The 21,105-nt window shown below is 47.2% G+C and overlaps 1 protein-coding gene across 1 annotated transcript in view; it reads right to left on the reverse strand.

Annotated features, from left to right (window-relative positions):
- The window catches only part of LOC114604307 (protein FAM184B), a 76,558-nt gene that overhangs the window by 32,706 nt on the left and 22,747 nt on the right, over positions 1-21,105 (reverse strand). Inside the window, exons 2-6 of the mRNA XM_077934414.1 lie at positions 15,710-16,465; positions 8,211-8,346; positions 7,768-7,904; positions 4,729-4,734; positions 4,021-4,221 (exon numbers count right to left, since the gene is read on the reverse strand). Coding sequence (XP_077790540.1) covers positions 4,021-4,221; positions 4,729-4,734; positions 7,768-7,904; positions 8,211-8,346; positions 15,710-16,465 — 1,236 coding nt within the window. The remainder of the gene's footprint in view (positions 1-4,020; positions 4,222-4,728; positions 4,735-7,767; positions 7,905-8,210; positions 8,347-15,709; positions 16,466-21,105) is intronic.

Consider the following 21,105-nt stretch of genomic DNA (forward strand, 5'->3'; position numbering starts at 1 on the left):
TGCAAAGAGCAAGATCAACTATTATTAAAAATGACCAAACAGGGTTTATAATGATGAGACAAGCTGCAGATAGCATTAGACTAGTAGTGGATTTGATACATTTAAACAGGAAAGGTGAAGATTTAGCTATACAGTGGTACCTCTGGTTGCGAACGGGATCCATTCCCGAGGCCCGTTCGCAACATGAAAAGAGTGCAACCTGAAGTGCCGTATCTGCACAATTTGGCGCTTGTGCGCATGCGCGAAGCATGATTTAGCACTTATGCGCATGCGCGAGTGGCGAAACCAGGAAGTAACCCTTTCCGGTACTTCCAGGTCGCCGCGGGATGTAACCTGTAAGAACGTAACATGAAGCAAACCTAACATGAGGTATAACTGTACCAGGGGTAGGCAACCTAAGGCCCAGGGGCCGGATGCAGCCCAATCGCCTTCTCAAGCTGGCCTGTGGATGGTCCGCGAATCAGCATGTTTTTACATGAGTAGAATGTGTCCTTTTTATTTAAAATGCATCTCTGGGTTATTTTTGGGGTCTGCCTGGTGTTTTTACATGAGTAGAATGTGTGCTTTTATTTAAAATGCATCTCTGCGTTATTTGTGGGGCATAGGAATTCATTCTTCCCCCCCCCTCAAAAATATAGTTCGGCCCACCACATGGTCTGAGGGACAGTGGACCGGCCCACGGCTGAAAAAGGTTGCTGACCCCCAAGCTATAGATGTAGAGGGAGCAGGCAGGAGTAGACAGCAAACCAGCCCAGAGGTCATTTGCTCCATCGCCTGAAAATCTTAGGCTGCTGAGACACAGCCTACCTGAATTTCCAAGGTCATTTGCCTAATAGTCCCATCAGTTGACAAGAAAGCTCTGTTGTGGAGTGTGGTGCGGTTAATGCCAAGGTCGCAGGTTCGATCCCCGTAAGGGACATATTCCTGCATAGCAGGGAGTTGGACTAGATCAGGCACAGGCAAACTCGGCCCTCCAGATGTTTTGGGACTACAATTCCCATCATCCCCGACCACTGGTCCTGTTAGCTAGGGATGATGGGAGTTGTAGTCCTAAAACATCTGGAGGGCCGAGTTTGCCTGTGCCTGGACTAGATGATCCTCAGGGCTCGTTCCAACTCTACAATTTTATGATTCTAGTCAGCAAACCACAAACACCCAACAGAAGCCAGAAAGACCCAGCCAAGGGGGAAAACCCCGAATGCCAAATATCACTACAAGTTTGTAAAAAAACAAACAAAAACCCTATGGCGTGTAAGGTGCAGAAACCTGTTATGGACTCTTGAGACAAATCCACAGCTGGACTTGTGGTAGGGCAGACTTTGATTAATGGCTAGTCCCTGTTCCAATGCACGTGAAAGCAGAATACTGCCCAGACTGACGCTTCCCTCTGTGTGATTAATTTCTGTAGCCAGCGGGTGCTGGAGAAAGCCCATGGCTTCAGTTAAAGCACACTGCAAACTCCTACCTACAGCATTTCTGCATGAACGTTGGAGTTACCAGGGCAACCAGTTTGGAATAAGTGGAAAGAAAGTCGACCTGGCTGGCTGGGAATGAACTATGGATATAGGCATCAGCTGACTTTGATCACAGTTTGCAGCTGGTTGGCCAGAGATTTCTGCACAGTTGGACAACAATCTTGCAGTGGCATGTGTAGAGAGAGACCAGGGCTACAGTACAACTTTCCACTATTACTTATGTATTGTACATGTATTGAACTCACAAAAGAAAAGAAAAATGCCATTCCAATACAGAAAGCTCTACATCACGTAAGACCAAGATTTCTAAATCCCTTCCGACAAAACCACCAGCAGCATCAGTATTACTAGGTAGGAAAAGCTTCTGGATATATAAAGTGGGTTTGCCTGTTGGTGAACCAAGAAGAGGGAGCTGACAAGGCAAATCTCTGTGGGGACCACGAAAACAGCCCATCCAACACTCTGACTAATTTCATTTTCAATAATGATGATGATTTGTTAACCCCAGGCACTTCCAACATCTATAAAAACATAGTAAAACATTAAACACTTTAAAACTTCCCTATACATTTGCTGTTTCAGATGTCTTCTAAAGGTTGGATAGTTACTTATCTCTTTCCCAAGAACTAGGAGACACTTCTGGTGGGGAATATATTCAATTGAGTTTCTACTCCTTCTTTTGGCTTGGTCCCCACGGCAGATGACAATAACAGATTTAAAGATTCAGGGCATGGGCCCCACAGACAGAAATATGCATAGCATTTGTTTATGCTAAAATATAGACATATATAGATGCAAATTTAAAACTTAAATGTCACCAGCCAACTCATTTCCCATTCAAATCTCTCCAGACCAATTTTTCAATTACTTTGCATCCACCTTCAGATCACCCCCAATTAGTTTCCCAGCAGATTTTTCTCCCAATCAATTACATTCCCCGCCGATTTCCCATATTAATTACCCCCCAATAACCTCCAGGTGTCTTAAATTCACTTATTTCCCCAAATAAACAGCATAACCCAGATCTTCTTTCAATTCAGGTCCTGTCCCCCCCCCCAATTATTATCTATCTGGAACCACTTAGGACACTCAAGCCAGGAAGGGGGCCTGTGAATTAAAAGGTAAAGGTACCCCTGCCCGTACGGGCCAGTCTTGACAGACATCTCACTCAAGAGGCCAGGGGCCAGTGCTGTCCGGAGACACTTCCGGGTCACATGGCCAGTGTGACATCGCTGCTCTGGTGAGCCAGAGCCGCACACGGAAACGCCGTTTACCTTCCCGCTAGTAAGCGGTCCCTATTTATCTACTTGCACCCGGGGGTGCTTTCAAACTGCTAGGTTGGCAGGCGCTGGGACCGAACAACGGGAGCGCACCCCGCCATGGGGATTCGAACCGCCGATCTTTCGATCGACAAGCCCTAGGCACTGAGGCTTTTACCTGTGAATTAGGGCAAGACATTTTGCCACCTGAGGCAAACCACAAAATGGTGTCCCCTCCTCTCCATAGAAGAGAAGTGAGTGAAGATCTACAACAGGAACAAGAGGGGAATAAATATCTACATTGGGATCTTCTGCTCTTGGGGATCCTGCTGCCTGAGGCAGTCGCCTCACCTTGCCCCATGCATGGGCCGGCCCTGGGGCAAGCCTCTCTTGCTGCTTATGCTGAAGAGGAAGGAGCTAAAGAACCTTTTGCCCCATCCAAGGGCAAGTCAGTGCTGCCACCACCTCTAGCCCTTCCTCGCTTCAAGATAGGATTCTTGTTTTGAAAAACGAGCTGCCAGCCAGGAGGATCATAAAGGTAAAGGTAAAGGTACCCCTGCCCGTACGGGCCAGTCTTGACAGACTCTAGGGTTGTGCGCCCATCTCACTCTATAGGCCGGGGGCCAGCGCTGTCCGAAGACACTTCCGGGTCACGTGGCCAGCGTGACAAGCTGCATCTGGCGAGCCAGCGCAGCACACGGAACGCCGTTTACCTTCCCGCCAGTAAGCGGTCCCTATTTATCTACTTGCACCCGGGGGTGCTTTCGAACTGCTAGGTTGGCAGGCGCTGGGACCGAACGACGGGAGCGCACCCCGCCGCGGGGATTCGAACCGCCGACCTTTCGATCGGCAAGCGCTAGGCGCTGAGGCTTTTACCCACAGCACCACCCGCGTCCCAGGATCATACCAGGCTTGAAAAAGCAAGGACCCTGAAAACCTGTAGTTTGGAGCACACATTTGCAATCTGCATTGTTTGCGGCAGCGATTACATTAATCACTGCACTGTCATGACGAGAAGCCCGGGCGAGCAACAGCAATGCCGGGAAGACAAGAATCCCGTCAAGGGTAAGCGAACCTTCCTTCCTTCCTCTCTCGCAAAAGCTTTCATTTCATCGGAAAACATCAGCTCAGCTCCTTTTTTTAAAAAAAGAAAAACACAGCAATAAAATCCTCGTTGTGATTTAAAGCTCCCTGTCTAGTAAGAACAATTTAAATGATGTCACCATGACTAAAGAGATTTAAAGGAACAGATGAATCACAGGGCACTATTAATAGAACAATCCCACCTTGTGCAGTTTTTTTCTCTCGGCGTCCATGGAGGCTTGGGCTGATTTGATTTCCAGGCTGTGCTTCTTCACAAGGTCTTCCAGACCTTTCACCAGCTGCGCTTTCAAACGAATCTTCTCCTCGCCCGGCTCGTGTTTGGTTTTGCGGAACTCTTCCCTCTGCTGCGGCTTAATGGCGTCTTTTTCCAAACCTGCCGTTACCTGGAGTGACAAGGCGCAGCCACATCAATTAAAGTGACCACAGAGAAAGGCAAAAGGGTTAACTCAAGTAATAACACAAATGCACACATATAAATGCAAGCTATGCAGGTAAACATTTATCAACATAGGGGAGGCTATTGAAGACAGGCAATTAAATAAGAGACACTACAACTAAATCAAGAGGTCTTTCATTCTCTTTTAAAGCATACATTGGGGTGAGATTGGAATACAGTGGTGCCTCAGGTTACATACGCTTCAGGTTACATACGCTTCAGGTTACATACGCTTCAGGTTACAGACTCCGCTAACCCAGAAATATTACCTCGGGTTAAGAACTTTGCTTCAGGATGAGAACAGAAATTGTGCTCTGGCAGCGCAGCAGCAGCAGAAGGCCCCATTAGCTAAAGTGGTGCTTCAGGTTAAGAACAGTTTCAGGTTAAGAACGGACCTCCAGAACTGTACAGTGGTACCTTGGGTTAAGAACTTAATTCATTCTCCCCAAGAAACCTGAGGCTTTTCTCTTGGGCATGGTAGGCCAATTGGTGTTAAGGAAGGACAGGACGTTTTTCATGTATGCTACTACAGCAGCAAGGATTCTTCTAGCAAAGTATTGGAAGACACAAGAACTACCCACGCTGGAAGAATGGCAGACGAAGGTGATTGACTATATGGGACTGGCGGAGATGACTGGCAGAATCCGTGACCAGGGGAAAGAGACAGTGGAAGAAGACTAGAAGAAATTTAAAATATATCTAAAAAACTGTTGTAAAATTGAGGAGTGTTAAGATGTCAAGGAATTGGGAAATAGAGAATTGCAGCTGTAATCAATAAGTTAAAGAAGAACTCAAAAGAAATTGAATTGAATAATCAGTTAATTGGAGGAGTTGCTGAAGAAATGTAAAACAAGGATGCAGAAAAGGGGAGGTATGGGGAAGTCCGGGAAGTAAGGTGTATGAAAATAATATTATGAAATTATACATGTTTATATGTTTGTATGTTTGTGTATTGTGTATTGTTTGTTTTTATTTTGTGTTTGGAAAACCAATAAAAATTTATTAAAAAAAAAAAGAACTTAATTCATTCTGGAGGTCCGTTCTTAACCTGAGGTACCACTTTAGCTAATGGGGCCTCCAGCTGCCGCCACACCACTGCCGCACGATTTCTGTTCTCATCCTGAAGCAAAGTTCTTAACCCGAGGTACTATTTCTGGGCTAGCGGAGTCTGTAACCTGAAGTGTCTGTAACCTGAGGTACCACTGTATACAGATAGATCTCAGGGTGATTTGCAGGAGATTGCCAAGTGTTCCTGATTCCCAATTGTTTAACAATAGCAGCAAGAAAATCATTTCCACCACCTAAGTGAGGCTGCTGGAATGAAGGGAGCCAACCAAGGATGGACCTGTGTTTGAAAGGACAGCGAGCTCAGCTTCGTTCTGGTACTGGCAACCAATTCCCAGCTCTTTCACTCTAACTTTCACCCCAAAAACTGAAAAGCAGATCCAACAAGCCGGAAGTCTGCACACCCCTAAACATCAACGGGGAGAAATGTCTGCAGAAAGCTGGACTGTCACAAACTAGACCAGAACCTTTGTCCCTGATGTGCTAGCACCCCACATGTAGGTGGAAGGCAGCAGGAGATAATAATTTATAATAATAATAGTTTATTATTTATACCCCACCCATCTGGCAGGGTTTCCCCAGCCACTCTGGGCAGTTCCCAACACAATATTAAAACCACGATAAAACATCAAACATTAAAAATTTCCCTAAACAGGGTTGCCTTCAGATGTCTTCTAAAAGTCGGATAGTTGTTTATTTCCTTGAAATCTGATGGCAGGGAGTTCCACAGGGCGGGCGCCACTACCGAGAAGGCCCTGTAACTTCACTTCTCTCAGGAAGGGAACTGCCAGAAGGCCCTCGGAGCTGGACCTCAGTGTCCAGGCTGAATGATGGGAGTGGAGATGCTCCTTCAGGTATACGGAGCTGGACCTCAGATAATTCCAGCTAGAGCGTCAATACTTTACTCCTTAAACCATCATATTTAAACCATAGTGGCTTGCCAAAAGAGGGAGCCACTAGACCAGGGGAAGCCAACATCAATAACAAAATGGAGCCCAAGGGCATCAGAACATTCCAGAAGCGGGGAAAGAACTTGGGCACTTCCAGGTGGTTGCTAATTTTGGATGGGATTCAGTCACATGCCAGCAAATTCATGTCTTGCAATTATGAGTGGGTTTGAAGATCTTGTGCCACAAACCCAGTCCCACCAGTTCTTACAATGAGGAAAGTGGTAGGGAAATGTATTTAAAAGGTAAAGGGACCCCTGACCATTAGGTCCAGTCATGGCCGACTCTGGGGTTGTGGTGCTCATCTCACTTTATTGGCTGAGGGAGCCAGCGTACAGCTTCCGGGTCATGTGGCCAGCATAACCAAGCCGCTTCTGGCGAACCAGAGCAGTGCACGGAAACGCTGCTTACCTTCCCGCCGGAGCGGTACCTATTTATCTACTTGTACTTTGACGTGCTTTCAAACTGCTACGTTGGCAGGAGCTGGGACCGAGCAACGGGAGCTCACCCCATTGCGGGGATTCGAACCGCCGAACTTCTGATCGGCAAGTCCTAGGCTCTGTGGTTTAACCCACAGCGCCACCCGTGTCCCATGAAATGTACCATATTTTTCGCTCTTTTTCGCACCAGACCACAAGACGCACCTAGTTTTAGGAGGAGGAAAGAAAAAAATATTCTGAATCTCAGAAGCCAGAACAGCAAGAGGGATTGCTGCGCACTGAAAGTGCTCTTGCTGTTCTGGCTTCTGTGATAGCTGTGCAGCCTGCATTCGCTCCATAAGACGCACACACATTTCCCCTTACTTTTTAGGAGGGAAAAAGTGAGTCTTATAGAGCAAAAAATACGGTATTTACTTTATTTATTAAATTTGTATACCGCTCTTCATCCGAAAGTCATAGGGTGGTTCACAACATTAAAATACAAAGTGAGAACACAAAACACGTAACAAATAAGCAAAACAAACCAATAACCCCCATCCTACAAACACATTTGAAAGCCCATAGGTTGCTTAATCAGCCATCGGCCTAGATGTAGAGAAACACTTTTGCCTGGTGCCTGAAGATATGGAATGAGCAGGCAAGCCTCTTTAGACAGAAAACCTCCCTAGGGAGAGCATTCTGAAGGCAGCCCTGTTTAGGGAAGCTTTTAATGTTTAACAGACCACTGTACTTTAATATTTTGTTGGAAGCTGCCCAGAGTGGCTGGGGAAACCCAACCAGATGGGCGGGGTATAAATAATAAATTCTTATTCTTATTCTTATTATTCCACAAACAGGGGGCCACTGCAGAAAAGGCCCGTTCTTGTCATGAAGTGGGTATGAAAAAGGTTTGTCAGGCCTTTTTGCAGACTAGCTCTAATGAACCATGAGCAATTTACATGGAAATGGAAGGAATGGCTCCCAGTTAACTTAGTCTATCAAACTGCATCACCATGTAGAACTTCATCTGCATAAAGTAGGAGAAATGTGAAGGTTATGCACCTGAACATCTCCACCATCTTGCTTGCCTCGGCTCTGTTTGGTGGACGCTGCTTGCTGAAGGGGTAAGATCTGATTCTTTAGTTCCTCCGCTTCGCTCCTGGTCTTGCTTTGGGAGTTCTGCACCGTTTCCATTGCTTCTGTAAATGTGAAAAATGCCATGTGATGTGCTGATATTTTCATGTGCATGATGAAGAGGATGAATGCATTTAAAAGAGTGTTGCATTCACATAGTTCATTAAGGGCTGTTGCTGTGAGACCTGTAAGGCGAGGCCAGTATTACTATTCTCATGTTGCAGTTGGGGCAGAGGCAGGGAGGGCAGTAGCATACATAACAAACCTACATACAAAATTCATAGCTGGGGTCATATTTGAACTGGGAATTTCCCGGTTCACGTTCATAAACGTTCCGCTTCTGCATCGCCCTGCACGGAAGCAAGTCCTACCTGTTTTATGCAGTATTTCATTTTCTTGCAACAGAAGCCTCTCTTTGGCAATAATCAGCTCCTCCTCCAGTGCTTTTGTGAGACTTTTTGCCTCCTTAGTCGTCTGATGAGCCTCCTTGAGCCGAATTTCCAGGTCCTGTAAATGCACCACACAATTACAAACTTAAGAATGCTGTTTTTGCTTTTTAAAAAATAATTTCCATCATCTGGAAGCACCCCAGTTGTCAATGAATTACTTTCCCTCTTGATAAGTACTGTCTGACCAGGTGGAGATATGAACTATTTGCACTTTCTGTTCAGGGCAGCAGCCCACAAGTTTTCTCGTCTTGGAATATGGTGGTAGATTTGGTAGGAACTATTACCCTAATTAGGGACACGGGTGACGCTGTGGGTTAAACCACAGAGCCTAGGGCTTGCCAATCAGAAGGTCAGCGGTTCGAATCCCCACGATGGGGTGAGCTCCCATTGCTCGGTCCCTGCTCCTGCCAACCTAGCAGTTCAAAAGCATGAAGTGCAAGTAGATAAATAGGTACCACTCCGGCGGGAAGGTAAACAGCATTTCTATGCGCTCTGGTTTCTGTCATGGTGTTCCATTGCGCCAGAAGCAGTTTAGTGATGCTGGCCACATGACCCGGAAGCTGTACGCCGGCTCCCTCGGCCAATAAAGTGAGATGAGCACCACAACCGCAGAGTTGTCCGTGACTGGACCTAATGGTCAGGGGTCCCTTTACCTTTACTACCCTAATCAATTGTAAAAGGGCTTATGTGATGAGAGCAGGGATTTGCTCACCAGCTCCACCCTTTCAATGCTTCAGTCCCACTACTCTCCACCTGCTGAAGAGTAACAGTCTACAGGGGTGTGTGTGTGCAAAACCAGCTAAATTTCCACCAGCTAAATGGTGTGTTTCCCTGTGGGCGCTTGCTTGATCTGTGCAAGTACTTTAGGATTTAGCCCTTACAAATGTGATGCATCTAACCTCTCTCACACACATTAAAAGGAAGTATTGCAGATACAAAGACAGACAGACAGAATCAAGCTAGATGTGAAGGTTAATATGTTTAACATTCAGGTGTTCTTCTTTTTTAATTATAATTAAATTGGCTTATAATTATTGGGATTGCAGCAGGAGTAATGTGGGAACTTAACACTTTCCTCCATAGCTGCAGTCCAGGCAAAAAGGTAAAAGGTAAAGGTAAAGGACCCTTGGACGGTTAAGTCCTGTCAAAGGAGACTATGGGGTTGCGGTGCTCATCTCGTTTTCAGGCCACAGACAGCTTTCCAGGTTATGTGGCCAGCATCACTAAACTGCTTCTGGCTCAATGGAACACCGTGACAGAAACCAGAGCGCGCAGAAATGCTGTTTACCTTCCCACCACAGCGGTACCTATTTACCGTATTTTTCCCTCTATAACACGCAGATTTTTTCTCCTAAAAAGGAAGGGGAAATGTCTGTGCGTGTTATGGAGCGAAAGTGTGGTCCCTGGAGCCAAAAAATCAAGCAAAAGTCAAATCGCTCTTCACGGAGAAAGGGAAACCTGAAAAGAGGAAGTGGCAGCTTTCCTGTATTCTGCCTCAGGGTCTTACTGCCCACCCTCCTCTGTTTCGTTGCTGTGATTGCTGAAACGGAACAAAGAGCAGGGAAAGCCCCTCCCCTCCAGGCAAGCAGAGGGGAAAGTGTCGTCTCTGTGCTCCGGTACTGCTGGGGGAGAGGGAGAGAGAGTGGGGGAGGGAGAGGGAGAGGGGGGGAGGGAGAGGGAGAGAGAGGGGGGTAGGGAGAGAGAGGGGGGAGGGAGGGAGGGAGGGGGAGAGAGAGAGAGAGAGAGAGAGAGAGATGGCTGGCTTGGGGGGGAACTTTTGCCTCCCACCCGTTAAATCCCTCTCCAGCATTCTTAGCCAGCTGCTTCTCTGCACACCCCTCTCATGTCCCTTCTTTGTTTTTCCTTCGCTCCCCACTTAAAATGTGGTTACAAAGCATAGATCAACATGGATCCTCAGGATCTTTGCATTGGGTCACCCCAAATTCACCATCAGATCACATAGCATGTCCATGGCTACAGCATGCACCAAAAAAATCACGCACCCACTGTTGCCTGGGGCTGCAATGGTGCAAAAACGTGGTTAAAAAGCATGGATCCACATGGATCCTCAGGATCTTTGCATTGGGTCACCCCAAATTCACCATCAGATCACATAGCATGTCCATGGCTACAGCCTGCACCAAAAAAAGCACGCACCCACTGTTGCCTGGGGCTGCAATGGTGCAAAAACGTGGTTACAAAGCATGGATCCACAGGGATTCTCAGGATCTTTGCATTGGGTCACCCCAAATTCACCATCAGATCACATAGCATGTCCATGGCTACAGCCTGCACCCAAAAAATCACGCACCCACTGTTGCCTGGGGCTGCAATGGTGCAAAAACGTGGTTACAAAGCATGGATCCACAGGAATTATCAGGATTTTTGCATTGGGTCACCCCAAATTCACCATCAGATCACATGTCTGTGGCCACAGCATGAAGCACAAAAATGATACATCCACTGTTTCATTCAGAATGTTTTTTCCCTTGTTTTCCTCCTCTAAAAACGATGTGCGTGTTATGGTCAGGTGCGTGTTATAGAGCGAAAAATACGGTATCTACTTGCACTGGCGTGATTTCGAACAGCAGTTGGCAGGAGCTGGGACAGAGCAACGGGAGCTCACTCCATCGCGGGGATTTGAACCGCTGACCTTCTGATCGGCAAGCCTAAGAGGCTCAGTGGTATAGACCACAGCGCCACCCGCATCCTTTACCTTTTACCAGGCCAAAACCCTCTACTGCAGTTGGTATTTGGTTTAGGGCAAAATCCGGTACAGATTGATTCCGTCCCAATGCTTTCTGGTGGTCGCCACTTCACAGCTGATCACTTGGGAGCCATCAACAGCCAACATCATCTGTCTTTGTGTTTTAGCATCATGATAAGAAGTATGATAAACTTAGCATCTGTAGAGCACTTTAGAGTGCTCCAAGGTGGTTTGCTGAAATTTTCTCAGCAAGCCTTACCATCTTTACAAGGTAGGCTGGTATCGTTATGCCTATTTTGCAGGGGAAGGTGCTAGGGTAATATGGCTTGCCAAAGCCATTGAGTGAATTTGACGCAGATATGAGTTTTGAATCAGGGGTTTTCTAGCTGACACTCTTAGCCACCCAATACATCAGCTTAACAATTAATAATAATTATTCATTTGCAACAAGAATGTGCCTTTCAGTCGCCTTTCTCTAACAACTTCATATTCACACGAAGGAAAACACATCCGGAAAATTGTGGAAATGTGTCAGTCCTCTCTATATTACTTTGCCTTAAGAATTAATTAATGATCAGACTGATGTTTCCCAAGAAACACCCCTTTCATTTCATCCTTTCATCCTACGTAAATTTCTGGGGGAACAAAATCTCATGGTACTGAAAGAAGTTTCTGCCAGCCGAGAATTCCGCCCTAAGCAAAATAAGCTTTCATAAGAAATCAAAAGCAGCTTCCATGATAAATGTGTAAAGTATGTTCCTTTTGTTCGCGTTGCCCACATTTTTTTCTGGAGAATGGCTGCTTTCTTTTGACACTCTGTGTTAGCTTGTGAGTTGGAATAAAATAGGAAGTTTCTAGTTATTTCAGTTGTGTAGTGTTGTTTTCCACTATTGGAAAACTAGCTGTTGGGACAGAGCTTTCTAGCACAGTCAGTTCTCTGCAAGATTTATTCAATCATTAACAAATACATAAGGCACACTTTTCAAGGGGGGCAATGTGTGCTGTGTTCCCCCTGCCTCTGATAGTACAAAGCCTTCACTTGGCTAAATCGCAAATGCCTAAAGGAACCTGCTCATGTACAGACACAATTAGCATGTGCGCAATTTATATTTTTGTATTGTAGATTTTAAATTCCCAAGAATACTGCCTTGAAATCCATTTGTGGATGAAGATATGGTTGATTAATTAGTAATAAATGAGAAAAATGTCAATGGTAATGGCAACTGGGTTGTGCGCCTGCGAGGAAGAAAGGAAAAGGATGAGTGCTACTTAGATGGCTTTTTAAGCAGATGACACAAATCCATTAAACTGTTCCCATTCCATCAGCCCCAGCCAGCATGTGTCATGCCTTGAGGCTGGTGGCAGCTGGAAGGCTGCATTAAAATATGATGCAAGTGGGCAAGAAGAATGTAACCCTGTGGTTTTGCACAGGCCAAGCATCTAATTTAAAACCAGACCCTGAGCCACCAGGCATGCCGTATCACCACTCGAGAGATCTGGAGTCCGGCTGAGTGCTGCTTGTGTTGTGCTAACCCCATGCATAGCGAATGAGGGCCTGATGCAACAAAAACAGGTAGTGCCCAGCACCACATCATTTAAATCGAGCCCATAAAGCTTTGCAGGTGGAAAAGAATGTAGTTTTCCATCCATTTTTCAAACCCCACTTACTACAAGTTCATGCGCCCAGCCAGTGCCAAATTACACATTACTCTCAATGTGCAGCTTGTAGTTACCGTACTTTTCGCTCTGTAAGATGCACCTTTTCCCTCCTAAAAAGTAAGGGGAAATGTGTGTGCGTCTTATGGAGTGAATGCAGGCTTCACACGGCTATCCCAGAAGCCAGAACAGCAAGAGGGATAGCTGCACAGCGATCCCTCTTGCTGTTCTGGCTTCTGGGATTCAGAATATTTTTTTTCTTGTTTTCCTCCTCCAAAAACTAGGTGCGTCTTATGGTCTGGTGCGTCTTGTAGAGCGAAAAATACGGTAACTCTTCTTTAAAAACAAATGAACTTTTATCAATTATAGGTGCGGCAGAAATGCAACATGTAGGCTTACCACTTCCCTCCACAGCATGATCAGAAGGAAATTCCAGTCCCCATCCTAATTTGGCTACAATTCTTAGGGGGAAAAACCTTCCCATGGACACCAATAGGAATTCCCCCCCCCCATGTCATTCTAGCTGCATAGGGGATTACTGATTCCAATACAGTGGTGCCTCACAAGACGAAAAGAATCCGTTCCGCGAGTCTCTTCATCTTGCGGTTTTTCCGTCTTGCGAAGCAAGCCCATTAGCGGATTAGCGCTATTAGCGGCTTAGCGGGCTTAGCGGATCAGCTGATTAGCGGCTTAGCGGCTTAGCGGATCAGCTGATAAGCGGCTTAGCGGCTTAGCGGATCAGCTGTTAAGCGGCTTAGCGGATCAGCTGATAAGCGGCTTAGCGATCAGCTGTTAAGCGGCTTAGCGGATCAGCTGTTAAGCGGCTTAGCGGCTTAGCGGATCAGCTGATAAGCGGCTTAGCGGCTTGGGGGAAAGGGGGGGGAGGAAAAAAAACCTGCAGGAACTCGCAAGACATTTTCGTCTTGCGAAGCAAGCCCATAGGAAATTCGTTTTGCGAAGCACCTCCAAAACGGAAAACCCTTTCGTCTAGCGGGGTTTCCGTCTTGCGAGGCATTCGTCTTGCGGGGCACCACTGTAACTCCGGAGAGGAATGAGATAAACCTGCCTTCCCTTTGTGCCGCGTTTCCTGTAAAGGTTGTCCAATTTGGCATGCCGGTAATTGCTAAGAGTAAAAAAGGGAGAGGCAATTACAAGCTACACACATTAAAATGTAGCTTGGCTGCACTTTCTACTCTAGCAGAGAAGCTGTCCTGGTTCTGCCCCCAACTCCTCATGCTACAACAGCCATAGCTGAAGAAGATGAATGGGACAGCAAAGAGTAGGGGCTTACAGATTTTCCTTCCATTCATCTCCTGCCCCCTTCCTGTCCATTGCCTCTGCTGGAGAAACTGAGGTCCCGCCTCCTGTTACCTCACACTGACCGCAGGAGAGAAAATGCCCCTCACAATCCAGAAGATGCGTTTAGGATGGAGGCAGCCATGGACAGCAATGGGTTCCAGGGGGGCCCCATTCTGCTGCTCCCCTGACTGCGTGTTTAGCTGAAAGCAGCAAACTGTTGCTACAAGCTGCTGTTTTTAATTTCCCACAATGCCTTGGGATGCCCAGTGGGGGACCTGTGAGGCATTAAAATGGCGGCTCTCAGTCACCCACTGCAAAGGGCCATGGATGGGTGCCAGTTCTGATGGGTCCTGATGGTATGATGAAACCCAAAGGTGTCAGGTGCTGCCACTGGACTTAGCTCTGCATTGCCATCCTTAGCTCAGCTCCATCAGTTTTCTTTTGGTGGGGGAGAGAACTTTTTAAAAACTGCCCCCTTCAGAAAGGGAAATCAAAGCTCAGACTAAGCCAACCAGTGTTATGGACGGTGTGCAAGCTTTGCCTTTGCTATACAGTGGTACCTCAGGTTACATACGCTTCAGGTTACATACGCTTCAGGTTACAGACTCCGCTAACCCAGAAATAGTATCTCGGGTTAAGAACTTTGCTTTAGGATAAGAACAGAAATCGTGCTCCGGCGGCACGGCGGCAGCAGGAGGCCCCATTAGCTAAAGTGGTGCTTCAGATTAAGAACAGTTTCAGGTTAAGAACAGACCTCCAGAACGAATTAAGTTCTTAACCCGAGGTACCACTGTATTGGTGTTCTCAAATGTAGTATTTTATATATTTTTTCCCTAAACGGCAGCCATTTGCTTTGAATGGCTCTGGTGAGAGCTGCACACAGCCCCCTCATGAATTTTCGCTCTTGGCCATCCTTGGCTGCCAGGAACTCGTTTCATAGATTTAGAAGCATGCTGATGACTTGACGACTCAAGGTGCAAAGCAATAAAAAGCTTTGTCACTTGCTCTAGCGTTGGAGAAAGACTATGCAGCAGGGTGGCACTGTGGGTAAAACCTCAGCGCCTAGGGCTTGCCGATCGCATGGTCGGCGGTTCGAATCCCCATGGCGGGGTGAGCTCCCGTCTTTCGGTCCCAGCTCCTGCCCACCTAGCAGTTCGAAAGCACCTCTAAAAGTGCAAGTAGATAAATAGGTACAGTGGTGCCCCGCAAGATGAATGCCTTGCAAGACGAAAAACCCGCAAGACGAAAGGGTTTTCCGTTGCGGAGGCGCTTCGCAAGATGAATTTCCCTATGGGCTTGCTTCGCAAGACGAAAACGTCTTGCGAGTCTCACCATTTCCCCCCCGCTCCCCCCCTTTTTCAAAGCCGCTAAGCCGTTAATAGCCTTTTAACAGCTTAGCTGCTAAGCCTTTAATAGCCACTAAGCCGCTAAATCGCTAATAGCGCTAATCCGCTTAGCCGCTAATGGGGTTGCTTCGTAAGACAAAAAAACCGCTAGATGAAGAGAATCGCGGAACGGATTCTTTTCGTCTTGCGAGGCACCACTGTACCGCTTTATAGCGGGAAGGTAAAAGGCTTTTCCGTGTGCTGCGCTGGTGCCGGCTCGCCAGAGCAGCTTCGTCATGCTGGCCACGTGACCCGGAAGTGTCTCCGGACAGCGCTGGCCCCCCGCCTCTTAAGTGAGATGGGCGCACAACCCTAGAGTCGGACACAACTGGCCCGTACGGGCAGGGGTACCTTTACTAGCGTTATGGTCCTACCTGCATCTTCTCCTTCTGCTTCTGGCAACACTTATTCATTTCACAGATTCGCTGGCCTTTTGCCACCAGGTCAGCCTCCAGTTTCTTCACCTGCTGCTGGGAGGCAGCTTCTCGGGCCTCGTAATTTTTCCTCTGCTCCAGTTCCCTTTGCTGCCATTCTTTGTACGAATCAGCCAGGGACTGCTGCATGGTCTTTCTCCAAGTTTCTTTCTCCCTCTCGTGGGAGGCTTGGAGCTGCCTGACTTTCTCGGCAAATTCACTGGCCAGTTTCTGGTTCTCCCGCTTGAGGTGGGCTGCCTGTGTTTCCACGCTGGCCTTTTCGCTTAACTCCTCCTTGCAATCCAGCATGTCTCCTGCAAATGCCCAGTGTTTGTTGACAAGCTCCTTGGACTCCTCACTTGAAGACTGGACTCCGTTTTCGAAGCTGAGCTTCGTGTGTGCCATCTGCTTGGGGAGGACAACCTTCTCATCTACTAGATTGTCCTCTCTTTGTGGTTCCCTCTCTCCTATCTTCCTTTTGCACATGGTGAACTCTGAAGGTACCACCTCTTTCAGCCTCCTGTGTTTTTCCAAAGTTTCTTCGAGGGTCTGGATGTGCTTCTGGAGCGCCTCTGCTTCCTCCACTTTGCTTTTGTACTGGAGGAGAGTTTCCCTTGTCTCATCGAGGATGCGCTGAACCTCTTCTTGGTGGGCCTCTTTGAGAGCTTGGATGCTGGCCTCATGCTCATCATTTTTAGTGTTCAAGGCATAGATCACCTGCACCCAAAAGGAAAGAACAATGTAATGTCATACGTGTGGAGGAAAAATTTAAACATATAGAAGAGTTCCCAAAAATAGACCAGAGGTAAGAGTAGAACACCCTAGTGGTCCCGGGTCCTAAGGAAGTCATATTAGCCTCAACCAGAGCCAGGGCCTTTTCAACACTGGCCCCGGCCTGGTGGAACGCTCTGCTTCATGAGACCAGGGCCCTGCAGGATCTGATTTCTTTCCGCAGAGCCTGTAAGACAGAGTTGTTCCGCCTGGCCTTTGGCTTGGAGCCAATTTGATTCCCTCCCCCTCTTTCTTTTTTCTTTTCCTTTCTCCTCCTGTGATGAGGCTACATTTTAATATTTTAATGTTTCAATATTTTAATGTTGTATTTTAATTTTGTTTTTTTAAGTTGTATTCATTCAACTTGTTTTTATTATTGCTTGTTAGCTACCCTGAGCCCGGCCTTGGCTGGGGAGGGCGGGGTATAAAAATTATTAAATTATTAAAAATTATTATTATTATCCAGCAGAGCTTTACTTGTGCTGAAGGCAAACGAGCGTAGTGGTCACAAATCCAAATACATTCAGGATTGGCACAGTCCATAAAAATCCAGTTGTAGCACTTACAAAAACTTATAACAAGACTAAACCTTAACACTATGTACAGAACACCACACCAGAAGGAAGAGAGAGTAAGAACCAGGCTCCTTCTGGCCTATATTTATAGTCAGCATGACCTTAATTGGAAGAGATAAAAGGACCAGTTCAAACCAGCTTCCCAGAAGGTATAACCCAAACAGTCATGAAGCTTCTGCCTGCTTCTCTCACACAGAGAAACTTCTAGTAGCTTCTAGAATCCTCTTGTATTAATCAGAATAGGAAAGATCTCTACACATCAGATACTTTCTGCACCAAGAAATGCAAATTGACACACAAAGTGGGGGTGACCTGTTAATATATTATAGTGAAGGTTCCATGGTTATTACTTCTAAGTAGTCCTGAGCACACTTGAGCACACCTGAGCACACCTCTACTCAACCAAATTTATCTTTATTTATTTAAAAAAAGTGTTTAGATACTGCCCTCTCATAAAGTATCAAGATAGCATACAGCTGTGACATTAACACATGAGAGTGCTGGAGGTGAAATAGTTAAACAGGTTACCCAATCAGAACCCAGGGGGTGGAGTCAGAGGGACTATAAAACCAGCTCTGGGAGGGGCGAATGGGGAGAGTTCATTGGGAGTTGGGTGGTTGATTGGAGTGGGAGTGAATTGGGATAGAGTCTGTGGGTAGGTTGAGTTAGTGTAGCGAAATAAGCTGAGTCAGGAACAGTTAGGAGCTAGGAAGAGAAGTAAATATCTGAGAGGTGGTTTAGTGAGTGAGAGCAGGTAGCGGAAATTGTAGGTCTGGATAGGCACCCCATGATTGTAACTGACTGATACTCTTTATGAAACCACACGCCTGTTAAACTGCAATAAATAAACAGAAGTTTATGTTCCAATTTAACCCTGACTGGACTCAGTATTGTACCAGGTAGGGCCTGGGTGGCAGCAGCGAGAAATCAAGTGGTGGCTCAGGGATCAATAGACGGTGAAATGTCCGGGGACCCTGTGTGATCGCCACAACAACAATATAGAAGCATTTTGTTGTTCGAATGATGGAATGCACAAAGAAATGTTAAACAGTTGTGTAGGCCTGTTTGCATTTAAAAAATCTTCAAGGGATGCCTGAAAGTCTAAAGGATCTCAAATCTCTGCTAGAAGAGTTGTCTGCAGCACGGGGCTGGTGCCACTAAATTTCTGGTCTAAGCCAGTTGGGCCTCTCTACTGTGTGGGGATTGGATTTACTTCCAACAAAACATGGTTTGCATTGCAGTTTATGCATTTTTTAAAAGTTCAGGGACACTTGTGTGCCCCAAGCGGTGACAACTGAAGGGATTAATAGGCAATAAGGGCAAGGACCAGTAGTAAAGATTGGGAATGGGGGGCGGGGAGCAAATGAGATGTTTCTAATGAATGCTCAGAGGCAAAACCATTTAAGCTTTTTCTTCAAATGTATGTGGCAGATTATTTCCTTCTGGTTATGTGTAAGGCATGGAAATAGGGACCAGAATAATAGCCAGCCATAAAGATGGCTATAGGGTCCTACACAGTGCTTTTTTCCTTTAAAAATGTTTAGGGGTACTCTCATTTTCCTACTCCTATTGAAATGCTGCCCCTCAGTGAGGCCAAACCTAGATCCAAAAAATGTTAAGAGGAATGTGTACCCCTGCCCCCCCCCCCAAAAGCACTGGTCCTACTTGTATTCACCTGGATCAAGCACACATAAATTCCTCCAGGACGGCGTTTGAAATTAGCTGGGCTTTTTGTGTCTTTTCCTGCCGTACTACCCACACCAAACATCTGATTAGCCCAACAGCACAGTAGCAAAAGATGCGTCTTTTCTGCTGCTGTGTGTATCAGGTGTTCAGTGGGGTAAGGTAAAGGTAAAGGTACCCCTGCCCGTACGGGCCAGTCTTGCCAGACTCTAGGGTTGTGCGCTCATCTCACTCTATAGGCCGGGAGCCAGCGCTGTCTGCAGACATTTCCGGGTCACGTGGCCAGCGTGACAAGCTGCATCTGGCGAGCCAGCGCAGCACACGGAAATGCCGTTTACCTTCCCGCTGGTAAGCGGTCCCTATTTATCTACTTGCACCCGGGGGTGCTTTCGAACTGCTAGGTTGGCAGGCGCTGGGACTGAACGACGGGAGCGCACCCCACTGCGGGGATTCGAACCACCGACCATGCGATCGGCAAGTCCTAGGTGCTGAGGTTTTACCCACAGCGCCACCCGCGTCCCGTTCAGTGGGGTAGAGCAGTAGCAAAAGAAGCATCATTTGCTGCCCTGATACCCTGCAGACCCTCCCCCCGATTCTCCTGGGAGCATTTTTCCCCCCTGCAGGGCTGCCTGGTCTGGTAGCAGGGTAAGATCCACCCCCCCAAAAAAAAAAATCCCCACTAACATGGCTACAGGAGTAGGGCTGGCCGATTTGGTTTTCAACATCACAATATACGACCAGCTAAATACAGTGGTACCTCTGGTTGCGAACAGGATCCATTCTGGAGGCCCGTTTGCAACATGAAAAGAGTGCACCCCGCAGCGGCGCGTCTGCGCATGCGCGGGTTGCGATTTGCCGCTTCTCTGCATACGCGTGATGCCATTTTGAGCTTCTGTGCATGCGCGAGCAGCGAAACCCGGAAGTAACCCTTTCCGGTACTTCTGGGTTGCTGCGGGACATAACCTGAAAGAACGTAACATGAAGCAGACGTAACATGAGGTATGACTGTATCATGGTGTCTCGTGAAATATATCTGCGGTGGGGGAGGGCCTTGCTGGGTTTCCCCGGGGCGGCAGAGGGTCCCACTATAACTCCCCGCAGTGGCGGAGGGTGAGTCATGATTCCTTGCGGCAGCAGACAGCCTTGCCATGACTCCCCATGGCGATGGAGGGTGCACCATGCTTCCCCACAGGAGCAGAGGGCATTGCTGCACCTCCCCACAGCAGAGGAGAGCACACTGCACTTCCCCACAGCAGCAGAAGGCTTGTTGCGCCTTCCCGCAGTGGCAGAGAGTCTTGCTGAACCTCCCTGCAGTGGTGGAGGGTGAACCGCGCTTTCCTGCAGCAGCAGAGGGCGAGGCTCCATGTGTTGGTAAAGGTAAAGGGACCCCTGACTGTTAGGTCCAGTCGTGGCCGACTCTGGGGTTGCGGCGCTCATCTCGCTTTATTGGCCAAGGGAGCCGATGTACAGCTTCCGGGTCATGTGGCCAGCATGACTAAGCCGCTTCTGGCGAACCAAAGCATCGCACAGAAACGCCGTTTACCTTCCTGCCGGAGCGGTACCTATTTATCTACTTGCACTTGACGTGCTTTTGAACTGCTAGGTTGGCAGGAGCAGGGACCGAGCAACGGGAGCTCACCCTGTCGCAGGGATTCGAACCGCCAACCTTCTGATCAGCAAGTCCTAGGCTCTGTGGCTTAACCCACAGCACCACTTGTGGTGGTAGAGAGCATTAAATGCAAGGAAGTAGTGTGGAGGTGGCCCAAAAGGCTACAATAAATATGATGGCGTGAACCCCTATAAATCCTTGAGTGTGCTTCTAATAGAGAAGTTATGGTAACCTGTTGCTACATGGTGCAAACGGCTACATGTAACACAAGTTTCCAACATGCATACTAACACAATGTAACAAGCAGTGGGAATCAGAGCTGAATCAACAGAAATTGCTAACGCTTAAGGCGCATGTGTATTAAACATGAAATGAGGTAAAGATGTACATGCTTGGTGAAAATTGAAATTCTTTGTTTGAAATGTTATAAATACCACTGCCCGGACCCTTGGGCGAGGTTGCAGTTTTGCGAAAAGATTCGACTTTAACCAATTGCTTTGCAAAAAACAACAGTGGACTCTTAACTCCTCTTGTCTCTGACTTTTATTGGCTTAAACTCAGAAGATAAGCCATTTTTGGCTTACAACATTAGCAGAGCTACCCCCTGGGACGCTGTCAAGTCTCAACCTTTTGTTCACCAGTACAGTGGTACCTCGGGTTAAGTACTTAATTCGTTCTGGAGGTCCGTTCTTAACCTGAAACCGTTCTTAACCTGAAGC

This window comes from Podarcis muralis, chromosome 9 (assembly GCF_964188315.1).
Source record: "Podarcis muralis chromosome 9, rPodMur119.hap1.1, whole genome shotgun sequence".
Lineage (NCBI taxonomy): Eukaryota > Metazoa > Chordata > Lepidosauria > Squamata > Lacertidae > Podarcis > Podarcis muralis.